We start from the raw sequence: 17,276 nt of genomic DNA, 5'->3' as shown, positions 1-17,276 counted from the left end.
ATACTACCTTACATGCATATGGTTGTTAGTAACATTTAATGAGTTTCCATATGTATCATCTCATTTAACGGTCAAAAACAACTCTGCATATAGATGAGGCAAATGTTACCTTTTTGAAATAATCACGGAACCTGAAGTGCAATGGGAATAAGGTCTTTGACAAAGCGATGTGATTATCACACAATTAAGTCCATACCAAGTTTCTGACTACTTACACTGCTTCCCAGTGAAGGAAATACCAGGCAGGTTTCTTATCACCCAGGGACCAGTCAGTTTAAGCCTAAGATTTCAAATAAATTCTATTGGCAACATACTATAAACAAGGTAATTAAAGAGTTTAAGAGTGGATACAGTGAGACTCCCAGGCGAAACCGGTTCAATGTATTGAAAACATACTTATAAAACCTCTAAAAATGACCCTAAAGGCATATGACAAATAAAGAAACATCTATTTAAGAAAATGTATGGCCCTGACTGGTGTGGCTCAGTGGATTGAGTGCTGTCCCACAAACCAAAACGTCACTGGTTTGATTCCCAGCCAGGGCACATGCCTGGGTTGTGGGCCAGGTTCCCGGTGAGGGGCGTGCAAGAGGCAGCCAATCAATGTTTCTCCCACACATCGATGTTTCTCTCCCTCTCTTCCTCCCTCCTTTCCCCTCTCTCTAAAAATAAATAAATAAAGTCTTTAAGAAAAAGAAAATATATGAAAATTGGGTAAGAAAAGTGAGAGCCCACGGTACCTGGACCAAGACCACGCCCTCATTGCATTCCCAGCAAAGTGAGGTGGAAACAACTCTAGAATGGTACAGCCAAGAACACAGAGCTTTGTCTACCCCAGCTTCCAATGGGAGGGCTTTCTTCCTGGGAGGAACAGAACACCAAGCAGCATTTCTTATCCTGCCCACAGGCTGCCTATTAAGTGGCAAATGAGTGCGGTTGACAAGCGGGGGCTTCCTTTATTCATCAGCCACCACTCACGAAATAGAGGCTCTACCTTGAGCATGGTGTCACTGAGCATAATGGGGCACTAATCACCCTTACTCCAGTTCCCAAGAAAGTGATTCCATGAAAAAGAGGCAAGCCAAGAAGACCTAAGGCTACTGCCCCCCCACCTCCACCAAGTGCTCAGCTCCTAAAGTAGGGGTGTCATCCAGAGAGAAATGTACCACTGTCCCTATTCCCCAACCACAAAGTTCTAACTCAGAGATATTGACCCAAAGTACAACATAAAATATAGCTCCTGCCCTGGCTCATGTTGCTTAGTGGATTGAGTGGCAGCCTGTGAAGCAAAGGGTCACTGGTTTGGTTCCCAGTCAGGGCACATGCCTGGGTTGAAGGCCGGGTCCCCATTGGGGGTGTGTGAAAGGCAACCACATATTAATGTTTCTCTCCCTCTCTTTCTCCCTCCCCTCTCCTCTCTCTAAAGATAAATAAGTAAAATCTTTTTTAAAAATTAATTAAATAAATTTAAAAATACAGCTCCTAATCTCTTCTCTTCTCAAATGCCCTGACTTCATTTGCAATACAGGTGGAGAAGTCCAAGACTAAGTTACTCTCAAAAAACAGTGGAGACTGTGGCAAATGGTGACTGTCAAGAAAATCTTATATTCTATGAAGACACACACTAAACTATAGGCCTAATTTGTAGCAGAGAACAGAGGATGAAGAGGAGATGGCTACTTCACAAAAATAATCCAGAAGTCGCTAAGCAAATCAATGACCAAATAACAGTATCAAGACCCTGGGGAGTTGGCGGACGGGGAGAAGGGAGGGGGCAGTATTCAGAGTTGCTACAAAATATTATCTAAAGTGTCTAGTTTCCAACAAAAATTGAAAGACATGCAAAGAAAAAGTAGGAACCAAACATGGGAAAAAAAGCAGGAAAGAGCAACTACTTGTGAAAATGACCAGATGTTAGATTTAAGAGGAAAAAACTTCAGAGTAGCCTTTATAAGTACACATTCAAAGAACTTAGGAATCCATAATTAAAGAAATAAAGGTATGGCAATGTTCCATTAAGTAGAGACTATCAATAAAAAATAGAAATTATAATGGAAATTCTGAAGTTGAAAAGTATAACTAAAATGAAAAATTCAAGAGGGGCTCAACAAAAACTGACAGAAATTAAGGGAGAAATAGAAAATTCAACAATAACAGTAAGAGGCTTCAGTACTCCATTTTCAATAATCAACAGGACAACTAGGCAGAAGACCAACAAGGAAAGAAAGGACTTTTACAACACTATAAACCACCAACACCTCAGACATCTACAGAATACTTCACCTAACAACAGAATAAAGTACATTCTTCTCAAGTACATACCTCTAAGACAGACCGTAAGTTAGGCCATAAAACAAATCTCAATAAAATTTAAAAGTTAGAAATAATATAAAGCATGTCCTCCAACCACAACAGAATGAAATTAGAAATCAGTAACAGAAAAAAAAATATGGGAAACACATAAATAAATAATATACTCTTAAATAACCAAAAGTTCAAAGAAAAAAATCAAAAGGAAAAAGAGAAAATACTTTGAGATGAATGAAAATGAACATATGGAAACTTGAGCTTCAACTAAAGCAGTCCTTAAGGGAAATTCATAAGTAATTAACAGAGAAGAAAGATAGCCTAAACCAACCTATGTGAACTGTACTTCAATAAATCTTTTTGAAAGGAAAAAATCTTTAGGAAAGTAGCAAAAATACATTTTTTTCTGTATGATGCCTTTATTATCAGTTCCTATCTAAACAGGGCAATGTTGAGATAATAACTTTTTTAAAAGATTTTTTTATTTTTAGAGAGGGGAAGGGAGGAAGAAAGGGAGAGAAACATCCATCCATGTGCTCTTACCTCTGGTGTGCCCCCTACTGGGGACCCAGACTGCAACCCAGACGCGTGTGCCCTGACTGGATCAAACCAGTGACCCTTTGGCTGGTGTGGCTCAATGCAATGAGCCACACCAGCCAGAGCATTGTCTTTCCTTTAAATTATTTTGCAGGTATTATTTATTTTTATCTGTATACATTTGTGTGTGTGTGTATATATGTGTGTATGTGTGTGTGTGTGTGTGTGTTTAAAAAGTTATTGTCTCACCCTGGATGGTGTGGCTCAGTGGACTGAGTGCTGGCCCCTGAACCAAAGGGTCACCAGTTCGATCCAGTCAGGGCACATGCCTGGGTTGCGGGCCAGGTCCCCGGTTGTGGCCCTCTGAGTAGCAACTAATCAATGTTTCTCTCACATATCAATGTTTCTATCCTTCTCTTTCTCCCTCCCTTCCCCCATCTCTTTAAAAAATAAAATCTTTTTAAAAATTTTAAAGAAAGAGACCTGGGTGATGTGGCTCAGTGGATTGAGTGACGCCTGCAAATTGAAAGGTCACCAGTTTGATTCCAAGTCAGGGCACATGCCTGGGTTGCAGGTCAGGTCCCCAGCTGGGGGTGTGCAAGAGGCAATTCATCAATATATCTCTCACACACTGCCCTTTCTCCCTCTCTTCCCCTCTCTAAAAATAAACAAATAAAATCTTTTAAAAATTTTTAAAAAGACACTTATTCCAACAGTTCTTTCATTGCATTAAGCACCTCTGCAATATTCTGCATGCATTTGGAATTGCCTTCAGAGTATATTGCACATTCTTTTGAATATCTTCTATAGTACAGAAACTACATCTGATTTCTTTTTAGTAACCAAATTTAGAGCCAAACATGATGAAAAACTAGGAATAACATTTAAAAATCAGATATAAATTAGTCATTCCCTATACTGCTACTTTGCTTTATTTTCTTCATAGCACTTTCCACAGTCTGATAATTACACTATATATTTGTTTACTACCAGTCTGTCCATTAGCATACAAGAGCAGAAATGTGCATTGTCCATTACTGTAATCACCAGTGCCTAAAACAGTACCTATTAAAAAGTGAGTAAATATTTGATCAACTGTACTCTTAAAATGACTACTGAGAGGGTAGCACTGCTTTTTTAAAAATATAGCTAGTCTTATAATTTTATAGTCACATCTTTTATAACTTAGAAATAAATTCTCAAATTTAGCCGGTGAAGCATATACAATTAAGAACTGTACACACCTATTTCTAATCAAAACTTGAGGCAATACAAAAAAGAACTGACAACTCCTAGGTTTTGGATGGAAACTATCGTGCTAATACAATCCTTAATTCAAAGGAACTAGAGGTCAAGCACTCTAGTAAGATTATTATTTTTTTTTTAGAGAGGGGAAGGGAGGGAGAAAGAGAGGGAGAGAAACATCCATCGGTTACCTCTCACACCTGCCCCAACAAGGGACTCCCAACCTAGGCATGTGCCATAAGAGTCAAACCAACCAGTGACCATGCGATTTGAGGGACGACGCCCAACCAACTGAACCACACCAGTCTGGGCTAGTGAGATAAACCTTAAAGAAACCCATCCACGTTTTCAAAAAACTCTGACACTTAAACTCTTTCGGCTTCCAGTTAAGATGGTGGTATAGGTAAATGCAGTCAGTACTCACCTCCTCCCACAACCACATCAAAATTACAACTAAACCAGAGAACAAACATCATTTAGAACCAACAGAAATCTAGATGAATGGGAGTCCTACAACTAAGGATTTAAAGGAGAAACCACGTAAGGGATTGGTAAGAGGGGCAGAGACTAAGAACAGGCTAGTCCCACACCCATGTGTGGCAAATAAAAATTGGGAGGATATCTCAGCTGCAGAGAATCCCCCCTGAGGATTCCAGACTTACACCAGGTACCCCAGCTCAGCGAGATTGTGGGGATGGGTAGAAAAGGTGAAGGGATTAAGAATATAAATTGGTTGTTACAGAATTGTCATGGGGATGTAAAGTACAGTAGAGGAAATATAGTCAATAATATTCTAATAACTATGTATAGTATCGGATGGGTAGGAAATTTATCGGGATGATCACTTAAGTTATATAATGTCTAATCACTGAAGTGTACACCTGAAACTAATTAATATTGTATGTCAACTATAACTGAAAAAAAAATGATTCAAACAAAATTTATTTCAGGCTACTGAAATGCAGGAAATAATTCCACCCATATTGTATAAAAATACTATCTCCACCCTGGCCAGGTGGTTCAGTTGGTTGGAGCGTCATCCCATACACCAAAAGGTAGTGGGTTCAATTCCTGGGCACATACCTATAGGGCACGTACAGAAATCAACCAATTGCTTTCCCCTCTTACATCAATGTTTCTTTTTCTTTCTCTCTCTCCTCCCCTCCCCTCCTCCTTCTCTAAAATTAATGAAAATATCCTCAGGTGAGGGTTTTAAAAAAATACTATTTCCAACTAAAATCATAATGCATAATTCTATAATCAGATTATAGTTGATTAAAACTCCCAAAGCCCCCTTCCATTTAATGTTTATGGGGAAACAAATCAATCAAAACAATACCCATTGACAAAAAGATCACCAGCATCAAACCTACCGGATCAATGGTAGGCAAAACATCTTTCTTTTCTAGGCCTTCCACTTCATCTTCGTCTGTGCTGTACTCTTCCATTGTTTCACCACTGACAAAATGAATGACTCTCCTTGGGACTTTCTTCTTTTTTCCGATGACTCCCAGTTCTACATTTTCAAAACCTCTTTCATGACTCATCTAATGTCATAATAAATTAAGAAAATAAGAGTTTCAAGTGAGATTTTCATTCATGTGCCCAAAAAACTTCCAGATTGCTTTATTTTAAGGAATAAAGAAACACAAACCAATCCTTAAACAGTTTAAAAAAATAAAACAGGCCACACACACACAAAAAACATTAACAGCATCTAAGAAGAGTTTAATGAATAATAAAGCAAACATCTGCATACTTGCTACACAGTCTATGTAATTCTAATTACATGCAAATTTCACTCCTAGGTAAATGGTAATTTTAACTTGTGCATGTGGCCATGTGCCAAACTCAAAGTAAGTGCATACTGTGGGAGAGGATGAAGAAACTTTTTCCCCATCATTTTGCCTCAAGTTTAAACTCCTAAGGGAGACTCCAGTGAATCTTTTTCTTTTAAGACTATTTATTTATTTATTTATTTATTTAAGGAAGAGGGGAAAGGAAGTTGAGAAAGAGGAGCGAAACATGTGCAAGAGAAACAGACTGGCTGCTAATCTCACGCCCTTAACTGAGGACCTGGCATGTGCTCAGCCCCAGAACTGAACTGGTGACCTTTCAGTCCACAGGCCGGTGCTCAATCTACTGAGCCACACCAGCCAGGGTTCCACTGAATCTTCTTACATGAAGATTTTGAGAAGGCACAATACAAATAATCATGAAAAAATATCTGGCAATAGTGAAATGGGGGAAGATGTACAGGGGAGAGAGTGGTCAGGGGGCCTTTTTATTCATTTTTATATTTTGTTGTTTGTTTTGCTTTTGTGATGAGAGTGTGTTCATGTTTACTGGTACAATTTAAAAACTAAACCAAAGCAACATGATACAGGACTATAGGCCTGTCACAGTTAGAATCCACGTCAGTGAAATTCTCTAGCATAGTCCAGAGTTTAAAAATGTTGTCCTCTATAAAGATTCTTAAACTTGTAAATATGACCAAACATAATTTAAATCCATGATTATTATTCAACTACTTGTTAAGTTCTTTGAACTATGTTTGCAGAGATGGAATTGTACTGATAAAAATTAGTGGACTAGAATCGCCCACTTATCTAAGTAACTTCATTCTTATGCATTGTTCCTCCTAATCCTCTAGGACCTTCTTAGAAAAGATATGGTTCTTCTCTGTTCTTCATTTCCCAAAGGTAAGTTTAGTCAGTATCCAGGATTTGAGTCCAGATATATCTAACCCAAAGAACAAAGGGGTTCATTGTTCCATTACACACATGGTTATCACTGCCAGCAACTTTACCTGCTGTATAGCAAATTGAGATCAAGAAAATCTTGATAGCTTGAGCTAACCATGGATTAACTAACCTGAAAAAATCAAAAACAACAATTTTCCCTAGCCCGTCCTAAGGGTTCAAACAAATCCCGGCCCTTAATAAATGAAGACCAGGCCATTTATTGTGTCCATTAACAAAATGAACAACATATGGTCCATCCAGGCCACCTTACTTTTATTCCCAATGCCAGGCCACAGTAAGCCATTCCTACTCAATTTCATTTTACCCCTTGATACAAGATTTGGTTCATGGTTGTCTTGATAGCAAAGTCTCCTTTTGGACCTGCTTGCTTATAGGCAAGGGGAAGTCAGAAGAGCTACTTTAGATCTCCAGTTGTCATAGAAATGGATGGATCTGATTACAGAGCAACAGTCCCAGTCAGTGAATAGAGCTGAGACCGTTCACAGTGTATCGCCATGCTCAATTCAACCGCCAACCCATGCCCATCAGAGCAGAAGTAGCTTCTCACAGCTCCCTATGCAATCTCTTATTTGTTCAACTACTTTATCTTCCTTAGACAACTTTAATAAATCAAAGCACTCTAGCTGGGTCTTAACAACTAGTATCAACTTAGCTACTATCTCTGTTAACTCTGACTCTTGGTTATATTCTTTCCAAAAAGTTTTAAAAAAACTACAAAAGGAAAGGCTAAAACACATTCATATTTTTCATTACATTAACTGTTAAATATAAACAGAACTTTGAGTAATAGTCTCTCTGTATAATATGCAACTAAAATGACATTTTATTTGCTCTAATCATTATTCTTTGATTACTCTTTTGTAACTAAATGACATTTATTTGCTCTAATCATTACTCTTTTGCTCTTTACATTTCATATAAAGATTTTTATTAAAGAGACTGAAGGGCTTTTTTAAATTTAATATTAATTCTTGATATACCAAACCAAATTTTATCATCTTAAGCAGGACTGAACAAACTTCTCCTGTAAAAGTTAGAAAGTAAATATTCTAGGCTTTGCAGCTATAGCCTCTGTCATAAATACTGAACTCTGCAAAAGTAGCCATGAACAGTTCATACCAAATGGACATGGCTTTGTTCCAATAAAATTTTATGTAAACTGACCTGGCTGGTGTTGCTCAGTGGGTTGAGTGCCAGCCTGCAAACCAAAAGGTTGCCAGTTCAATTCCCAGTCAGGGCACATACATGGGTTGCAGGCCAGGCCCCCCATTAAGGGCATGCAAGAAGCAACTAATCAATGTTTCTTGCACACATTGAAATTCCTCTCTTTCTCCTTCTCTTCCCTTCCCCTCTCTAAAAAAAAGGAAAACATGAATCTTTAAAAAAAACTTTATGTAAACTGATAGTTGGTAGGATCTGACCCATAGCCTATACTATAATCTGTCAACCTCTCATATGAGGAAACCAGACTGGCAAATTTTTTAAAAATTGTGAAACACCTGTCTGGTATAGCTCAGTGGACTGAGCACAGGCTTCAAACCAAAGGGTCGCCCATTCAATTCCCAGTCAGGGGCACATGCCTGGGTTGTGGGCCTGGTCCCCAGTGGGGGCCACATGGGAGGCGACCACACACTGATGTTTCTCTCTCTCTCTTTCTCCCTCCCGTCCCCTCTCTCTAAAAATAAATAAAATCTTAAAAAAAATTAAAATGTTGTGAAACAATCCATGACACGTGACTCCAACCTCTACTTGGGGGTGGGTAGGTATGAGAGTCAGTTAAGGGAGGTGTTGATAGGTAAAACCAACTGAGAAGCAGTTTGGTACAAAATTTCAAACAATTATAAATGAAAATGATTCTCTGAATTTTGCAAACATTTTACTTTTACAAAAAAAAAATCTGAAAACCTGCAAATAAAAAAATGTGCTGTCAATTATACAAATTCCACTTCAACAAACTGCAAAGATCTGAAAAGGCAGTTTTTAGTATCAGGAAATTATGAAATGCAGTGCCTAGTAACATGTTATTACATTATATGGTTAACCAGTCTGAAATTTGCTTATCTTGTTCCTCAGCACCTATTTTTGATGGCAATATGCTTTTTGTATACTCCCACAGCACCCAGAACTTCTTAAAAACATGTCCTTCCTAATTAGGCGGTTAGCAACATAGGAATAGGCACCGTGTGTATCCTGCATTCTTGGATCCTTAGCCTGTTCCCGGCACATGGTAAGTGCTGGGCAGCAGAGGTGCTAAATAATACTAAATGAATGAGTAGTAGTGAAATTTTAACTCCTTAAATTCTGGTTAAAAGTCTAGTCTGACAAGCTGTTGGTTGGCCTGGATTGAGGCCTAATGCTAAACACAGACCCAAGCTTCTATCTCTTACTCCCCTTCCTTTCTTTACTGCTTAAGTATTTATTTTATTATTTTTTCTTCACTGCTCAAGTATTTATTTTATTATTTTTTAACCAAGAGTATGAAAATAACATCTTACCAACCCAAAACAAAGAGTCTTTCTCCAAACATTTATCTGATAAGTCAATACAGCTATGTTTACTTTGCTATTAGACTCGAAGCTTACGTGGTGATAAAAACAATTATAGTACCGGAAGAAAAAAATCAAATGGAAAACATATCAAGCTCAAGGGAAAACATGCAACAACAGGTCTCAAATGAAGTGAAAAGTGGCTTCCTAATCAGTTTGCCCCTGAATTCCTTCTCCCAGGTTACCTTCCTCCTTCTTAAGTAGGAGAAAAACAAGACGACATTACATATAAAGACTAGTATGTAGAAAAGTTTTTGTTAATGCAAACTACATCTTATAAGAGCTGTAGTGACATTCAGGTACTATTCTCTGGGAATCTGTAGTATAGGGGACATGTGTCCCTAACATTCAAGTAGTTAAGTCTCAGAAATGAAGCTACTGACTCCTCAATGAGGGCAGGAATTTTTCTATACAAGAGCAAAATGAGGTTTTTAATGGCTGTAGGTGTATATAACTGAGCTGCTTTCAGTTAAACAATTTCTTCATTAGTTTTACTTAGCCGAAGATCCTAAACTACGACTTTAGACTACTAAATCCAAAACAAAACAAACCTCCAAATTTTACCTAACTCTCTACAACTTATGCTATCCAAAACAGTAACCACTTACCACATGTGGTTAACGCTCACTTGAAATGTGGGTAGTTGAGCTCAAATGTGTAGTAGGTTTAAAATGCAGACAGAATTTCAAAGACTGATACCAAAAGAGTAAAATATCTCATTGATAACTTTCCCATTAATTACTTGTTGAAATTTGTTTTTGAAAATTAGGTTAAGTACAACATAATATTAAAATTAATTTCACCGATTTCTTTTTTACTTTTTTAACGTGGCTATTAGAAAATGCACAAGAATTTACAGTGCGGCTTGCAATATATTTCTATTGGACACCTCTAACGCACCTCTGGGCCTTGGTTACCTCACTGGTGAAATGGGGATAACTCCCACTTCATGCAGAAGTTGTAAGGATCAAGTGGACGAGCCTGTAAAATCTTAGCACTTAATGGCTATTAGCTAAGCAAAAGGGCAGAGGACAAGACAGGCGCTTGCAAAAGGAGAGACTGAGACGTTACTGAAGTCGGCGTCACCTGGCCTCTTAGCCACTGGGGCCACCTTTCGGGGACACGCCTGAGTTCTCTCGTTCGCAGACCCACAGTTGTTGTATCTCCCCTGGAAACCCGAGGCTGCCCCAGAGTCTGCGGCACTGCCAGCGGAGAGGTTGGTGAGGGGGTCCCCTTCTCCACGCCAGTGTCTTTGCGCGGATGCGGGAATACTAAGGAGAAATCCTGAAACGCACCTCCGGCAGGGAGAGCCTCCTCAGAGGAAGGCAGGTAAGGCAAAAAGGCAGCTGGCAGAAAAGGCAGAGAGGAGGCAGGGCTCTCCCTAGGCGGCCTCACCTACCTGCTGCGTCGAGTCTCTGAACGCCGCCGCGGCCGCAGCTCCTGAGGCTGCGACTGCTTCTCCTTCTGCACGGCTCACAGGCTCCCGGTCCATCGTTGTCACAGCCACGGGGCTGCTGGCGCTGGCGAGATACAATGTAAAGGCCGATAAGCCCACTTCCATCCTCTGCCTCCCCGCCCAGTCTTGGACGGAGCCGAAGGTCGGGAAGTAGGACGCACCCACAGTGCCCGCCTCTCGCCACGCCTGGCCAAACCAAAGCGGGAAGGGAGGAGGGGAAGAGGGGCGGGGCGACCCTGCCCGAGGGGCGGGGCTAGGCCCGTACACCGTGCTAACCAACGCCTTACCCGCTCACGAGCTGCGGAGAGGAAGGGATCCGGACCGGGATTTCCACATTACCGCTTCCGGTCCGGCCCACATCCGGAGTTCGCCGAGCGCTGCCTGGCATCACCAGTGACGTTACCTGGAGCTTAGGCTTGGGTCTTCACACCGCGACTTACTAACTTCATCCTTGGCAACCACCCTCCCATACCTTGTTTTCAGCGCTTGTGAAATGAGAATAGTTGCCTAGTGGTCTGCAAAGGCTTGAGTTGAAATGTGGTAGCTGAAAATATAAAATGCTAATGCTACATATTCCACCCCTACCTGGATGACGGTCTTAGTTAACTAAAGTAGCCTTGAAATAAGGCTCAACGATGAATTTTGCTTACACTTGTCTGAAATACTTAAATATAACTGTAAAAAGTTTTGCTAGAGAAAAGCAAAAGGAAACAGCAACTTTGCATTTTTTAAAAATGTGAGGAATAGTCATCTGTTTTATGGTGTGTGTGTGTGTATGTGTAGGCATCCCAGACTTTTCCCATTTTTCACAATATTCAACCGAATTAGAAAGCCATAATTACAGTGATTACTGCATTACTTAAATTAGTTGGGGTATTTCCTAAGGGGTTAATTAAAGCTCAATCCTATGAAAATCCAACAAAATAAATTTAAGAAAGCCTATTATTATTTTTGTTGCAAATAAGCCAAATTAAAACTGAATTTGATACAGTAGATAGTCTTAATTTGACTATCTTTGATAAAAATAAGGGTGATTTTAGGGGGAAAATTGTGTTTCAATAAAATCTAGAATACACAGTTATGGTTATTAAATTCTAAACTTTTATTTTTTCCCCCTACAAACTCAATTGAATCCTGAACTTATCTAGTTTTCTTCCAAACTAAGGTTCATCCTTCTCCCATCTTTTGACGTGAAATCATGGAAAACTACTGATGCAGTCTAAGCCATACAAAATTTACCTGAATACCTAATGACATCACCAGAGATATTTAAACTGCAGTGACAATCGTCACTGCTTACTTTCATTCCAGCAAAAGCCTTACATCTGGAAATCTTCCTAATAGTCTCATAAACTCAGAAAGTAGTTTATAATTTGCTCTGATCATTAACCTTTGTTTTTTTCTTCTGTTTTCATAGGCACACCCCTTATTAAACACCTGACTGCTTGTTTACACAATATAGGTCTTACTCTGGAAGCCCATCTACATCATCGGCTCCTAAAGTGAGAGATTCAACAGTTTAACTGAATTGACATATTTTCAGGACTACATATTTAAGTCAGTAAAATATAGAACGATCTAACAACTTCATTTCTGGAGAAGTTCTGCCACCTTGAAACTGCTTCCTCTTTCCTGCCCAAAAGATTCAGACAAAAAAGCTACTTCAGAAGGATCTTAGAATATACCCAGCCTAATTTAGAATTAAATATAATTTTTAAAAAGAGCTTCAGGCAGCCAACCCCTCCATCCAGGAAATCCCCTCCAACAACTTGAGATGACAGTACTTAAGGGATTCCAACCCATCCATAATTGGAAAGAATCAGCTAACAGCCTCTGTTTCAGTCTCAAATCCCATTCGCTTGTCTCCCTTAGATTAGGCAAAGACAGAGTCCCATACCCTACACAGGCAGGAACTATGTGATTCCTGTCAGCAGAAAGCAGTTACTAAAGACAGACTCTTCTCTGTCATCACCCCTAAAAGATTTCAGACATGAAAGTCTCTTGAGGGGGGAATGAGACAGGCCAGTAATTCCAGACAAGTGAAATGAGGAAACTGAGACAAAGAGCTGAACAAACTGGCCAAGCAATTTTGAGCCAGATGCAGGCCACCTCACTAGAGATACCTAGGCTTTAGTTGTATTTCAGCTCCAGGCCCAGAAAAGTAGCACAACCAGGTGGGCAGCCCCAGGACCAGGTACAAAGACTAATGATCCACTGCCCTGGCTCTGACCAATTAACAGAGACCATGACCGTGAAAGGGGACACCTGGAGAACTGATGAATATTCTGCTGAAACCCTCCCAGAGACCTCCACTAAAATTCCTGTCTGTAAGGGAAAGAAAAACTCAGTACAAAGGACCCGGTGTGTGCACTCCCTCTCTGGGGAGCATGCCTGCACCTGCCCCTTCTTCCTTTCTTTCCTGCCACAGGTATGCATCTCCTAAACTAAGGGTCCCCATGAGACTTGCAAACCAGGGGAGAAATGGGTAGTGGCAGCCTGTCCTGGGTTAACCCCCTGAACCTGTCTCCAAGGCCCCCTTTTCTCCGACTTCCCGGTGAGTCAAAGCAGCCCTGTCTTGGCCTTTCCTGTTGCTTCTTCTACGCTAAGCCCTTCTTTTTTACTGTCCCCCGCTTTAATAAACATTCCCTCAAAGTCACCTGGACTCACATTCTGAAAGCTTTCCTGAGCAAAGTCAAGAACCCCCATACTACCAACTGACCCTAGGCAGACCCATTCAGGGCCAGGTCCCTTTTCCAGTAACAGGCATCCCAGACTTTTTCCCATTATTCCCAATGTTCAACCAACTTAAAAAGTCATGTTGCAACAATTACTACATTACTTTGACTAGTTGGGGGCATTTCCAGGTAAATGAGTTTTTTTGTAATTTTAGTATGAAAGTCTTCATGAATTGTAGAGGTCAAAACTAAAACATTATTTTGGCCATGGTGGGTGGGGTGTGGAGTTAATTTGATATTTTAAATTCCATTTTTGTGCCAGTCAAAATTTAGAAATAGTCCACAAGTTAGGTTCCAGAATGTCTGTTCTTCAGCATGGCACGAGCAGCCAGCCAGCAGAACACTCCTACAACCTTAGATATTCCTTTCTATCCTGTGCAAAAGTTATTTTCCTTACTCACTGCTTAATAATGCTGTACAGTTTCCATCTTGCTAGAACTATAATAACCTAAAAAACAAACCAAAAACCTTCAAAATAAAAGCTGGTAGCTTGAAAACCATCTACATTTTAAACAATGGTTGGAAATTCATAATCTGTTCCAGTAATAAAATCAAATTAGCTTGTTGCTGAGGTTAACAAGTTGTAGTGACCTAATCTGATGCTGCATAGTGGCTTTAGCCAGGGGTTGAGTTAGTCAAAAATGGCAAAAAAAAAAAACCCTCTGCTAAATTTAAAAGAAAAATAAAGAGCCAATTGTTAGACTTCATGAATTGACTTTCATAAGCAGCATAGTTTTACAGTGCCTCTATTCAAAATCCTATTCCTCTTACTGGCAAGAAGGGTAATCAACAATCCTTATCATTAAAAAATTGTGAAATGTTTATACATGCAAGATTTTATTTTATAAACTGATAATTAAACATCAAATAACAGTTTTCACTGCTGAAGCAGAACTCCTTTTCATGGTTTATAAGTACATTTCCTAGTTTACTAAATTAAAATGCCAAGCCATGGAATCAAAAAAAAAAAAAAAAGCCAAGCCACATTCCAATATGAACTGGAAGTTTGTTATTTTTTTAGGATTTATTTATTTGTTTGTTTGTTTATTTATTTATTTATTTATTTATTTATTTATTTTTAGATAAAGGGGAAGGGAGGGAGAGAAATATCAGTGTGTGGTTGCCTCTCACTTGCCCCCTACTGGGGACCTGGCCCACAACCTAGGCATGTGCCCTGAATGGGAATCGAACCAGTGACCCTTTGATTCCCAGGCCACCACTCAACCACTGAGCCACACCAGCCAGGTGAACTGGAAGTATATTCTAAAAAAAGAGTTATTTTTAAAACAAATATGCAACTGAAGAGCAGTTTATTACAAATAAACCATGACAACAAAAAAGCATAGAAATTCTAATGGGTTTAGTTTGGGCACTTACATTTTTGTCATTTCCAGACTGTCATAGGTCAACTAACAGCAGGCAACTAAGCACCATACCAGATCTCTCCTTTCACTTTATAGTATGAGTTGTATCACTATGACAACAAGTTAATTCAGGTATTACTATAATTTATCTACATGAAAACATAATTGTGGTCTAAATTTATCATTTAATAATACATACAGAGCTAAAAAGGTAAATTTGGTACTATTTTAGTGAAAGGCTGGGAAAACAAAGCTGAATAAGATTCAATAACCAGGACTGTCCATCAAATAAAAAACAAGACTTCCTTGTGGTTTTGACATAGTTACATATATATTTTATTAGCGCATATTATTAAGGTTATCCCATCCCTCAAATAGAGAGATATATTTTCATCATCATTGATGCAGAAAAGTAAGGCAGTAAAAATGCATGTTAAGTTGATTTTAAGCATAAAGATATTGTTAACTGCAGTGGTTTCATTTATGGAGCCCAACATACTAGGTACAGTGATAAGGACCTTGCTTACATTAACTCTTCTTCACAACTCTGAGATATTATAGTCACCAATATTTCAGCCCTGGCTGGTGTGACTCAGTAGATTGAGTGCCAACCTGGGGAACAAAAGGTTGCCTGGTTCAAATCCTGGTCAGGGCACATGCCTGGGTTGTGGGCCAGGTCCCCAGTTGGGGGTGTGCAAGACGCAACTGATTTATGTTTCTCTTCATCTCTTTCTCCCTCCTTTCCCTCTCTCTAATAAATGAATAAAATCTTTTTAAAAATAATTACCAATATTTTACAGATGAGCAAACAAAGGCTTAGTAACCTTCTCAGGGACACAAATGATAAGCAGCAGAGCAAGATTTAAACCCAGGCAGTCTGACCCCAGAGCCTATCTTCAGCCTCTGCCCTCTGAAAATGAAAATGTCAGAAAAATTCTTAGACCAAAGGTAAGTGGATATTTGGAAAGATTTGCATGTAAATTAGTCAAGTGTACATTTTTTGAAGTCATTATAAGTAACAGCCATGTGTAAACTTTAAGTGCCTATATGTAAGAAACAAATGAAAATGCCAAGTAAACTTGTTTTATTTGGTACTATGTGTATACATTTGGTTTAACTGAAATTTGGTCAGATATTTCTGTCATGAGACTATATTATTTATATTCAACTACAAGAATATTTTATGTGGCATTAGTCATAAAATACTAGTTTCTTCATACAGTATGCCTAAATACAGTAATCTCAATGTTGAAGACCCGTGCATTTTAATCTGAAGTCTGTAGAACCCTAGGGGTCTTCTAATAATAATCTAAAAAACAAGTATAAAGAAATTAATAAGGATTTCCACCAGTAGGATGCCTTTTCTCTTGGGGCAAGATCATCCATTGTATCTTTTAAAACAGTAAGAAGGAAATTGCAGGAAATCACAGTACACATACATCAACTGAATATTTCACACTTCCTATAGCTACTATCAAATGGAATGTCAAAAAACAGGATAGTTCTTGAACCAATTCTGCCAGAAATGAAATTCTGAATCCCTTAATTGATTTCCCAAAGTCAGAAATTAGGGGCCCATGAATATATCCAATAACTCTTACCTCCTTTGTGCCAAGGAGCAAATTTCCCTAATTCTATTATAAAACCAAAAAATCAAGCAAACGTGACTCCTAAACTATGAAGATATACAAACACTACATGTTCTCCTCCCTTGATGCAGATAATGGGACTTTTCCCTTGAAAGAGGCTCACAAAACTTTGCCATACATTACTTAAGAAAAATATGTCTTAGGCACAGGACCTCATTCACATCTGCTTTTCTTAAGAAGGAAAAAAGCTTTATGCAGCAGTGTCAGAGCCTCGAGCACCAGATAAGGGATTTTCTTTCTCTCAGGTTCTAACGAATTATTCCTCTTACAAGCAGGTACTGTAGTGTAACTTCTTAACCCAATTGCTATATGCCAAATGTATTGCTTTAAGCCAGAGATTTTCAACCTTTTTCAGCTCATGGTACACATAAATTAATTATTATACTAAAATTCTGGGGCACAACAAAAATGTAGTTTATTTTTTTGTGAATCAGACCCAAAAAATAGGTATAATTTTGATTGATTTACCAAAAAAAGTAATAGTAATTATCTACCTTTTTTGCTCCAAAGTGACTTTTAAAAAAATCAGGCGCTTATACTTGTATACAAAGATTTCTGGTATGAAGAATTAACCAATCAGATGCAACCTTATGAGACATGACAAATAAGATACAACTTTCTTACATGACCTATATATTTATGGTTCAAGACAGTGCATTCACACCAGAGGAC

General features: G+C 38.9%; 1 protein-coding gene across 2 annotated transcripts in view; it reads right to left on the bottom strand.

The window, feature by feature from the left end:
* LOC119042353 (signal recognition particle 54 kDa protein) overlaps positions 1 to 17,276 on the bottom strand; it is an 80,291-nt gene that overhangs the window by 18,821 nt on the left and 44,194 nt on the right. Inside the window, exons 1-2 of one of the 2 annotated variants that reach the window (XM_037136070.2) lie at positions 10,800 to 11,031; positions 5,463 to 5,636 (exon numbers count right to left, since the gene is read on the bottom strand). The exons of the other annotated variant lie outside the window; for it this stretch is intronic. Coding sequence (XP_036991965.2) covers positions 5,463 to 5,636; positions 10,800 to 10,961 — 336 coding nt within the window. The 5' untranslated portion in view covers positions 10,962 to 11,031. Of the gene's footprint in view, positions 1 to 5,462; positions 5,637 to 10,799; positions 11,032 to 17,276 lie in introns of those variants that run through there. 2 annotated transcript variants of the gene reach the window in all.

Source organism: Artibeus jamaicensis, unplaced genomic scaffold (assembly GCF_021234435.1).
Source record: "Artibeus jamaicensis isolate MK-2021 breed Jamaican fruit bat unplaced genomic scaffold, CSHL_Jam_final contig_760, whole genome shotgun sequence".
NCBI classification, from domain to species: Eukaryota; Metazoa; Chordata; class Mammalia; order Chiroptera; family Phyllostomidae; genus Artibeus; species Artibeus jamaicensis.
Note: the sequence above shows the minus strand (reverse complement) of the source record. Positions and strands in the feature narration are given on the sequence as shown.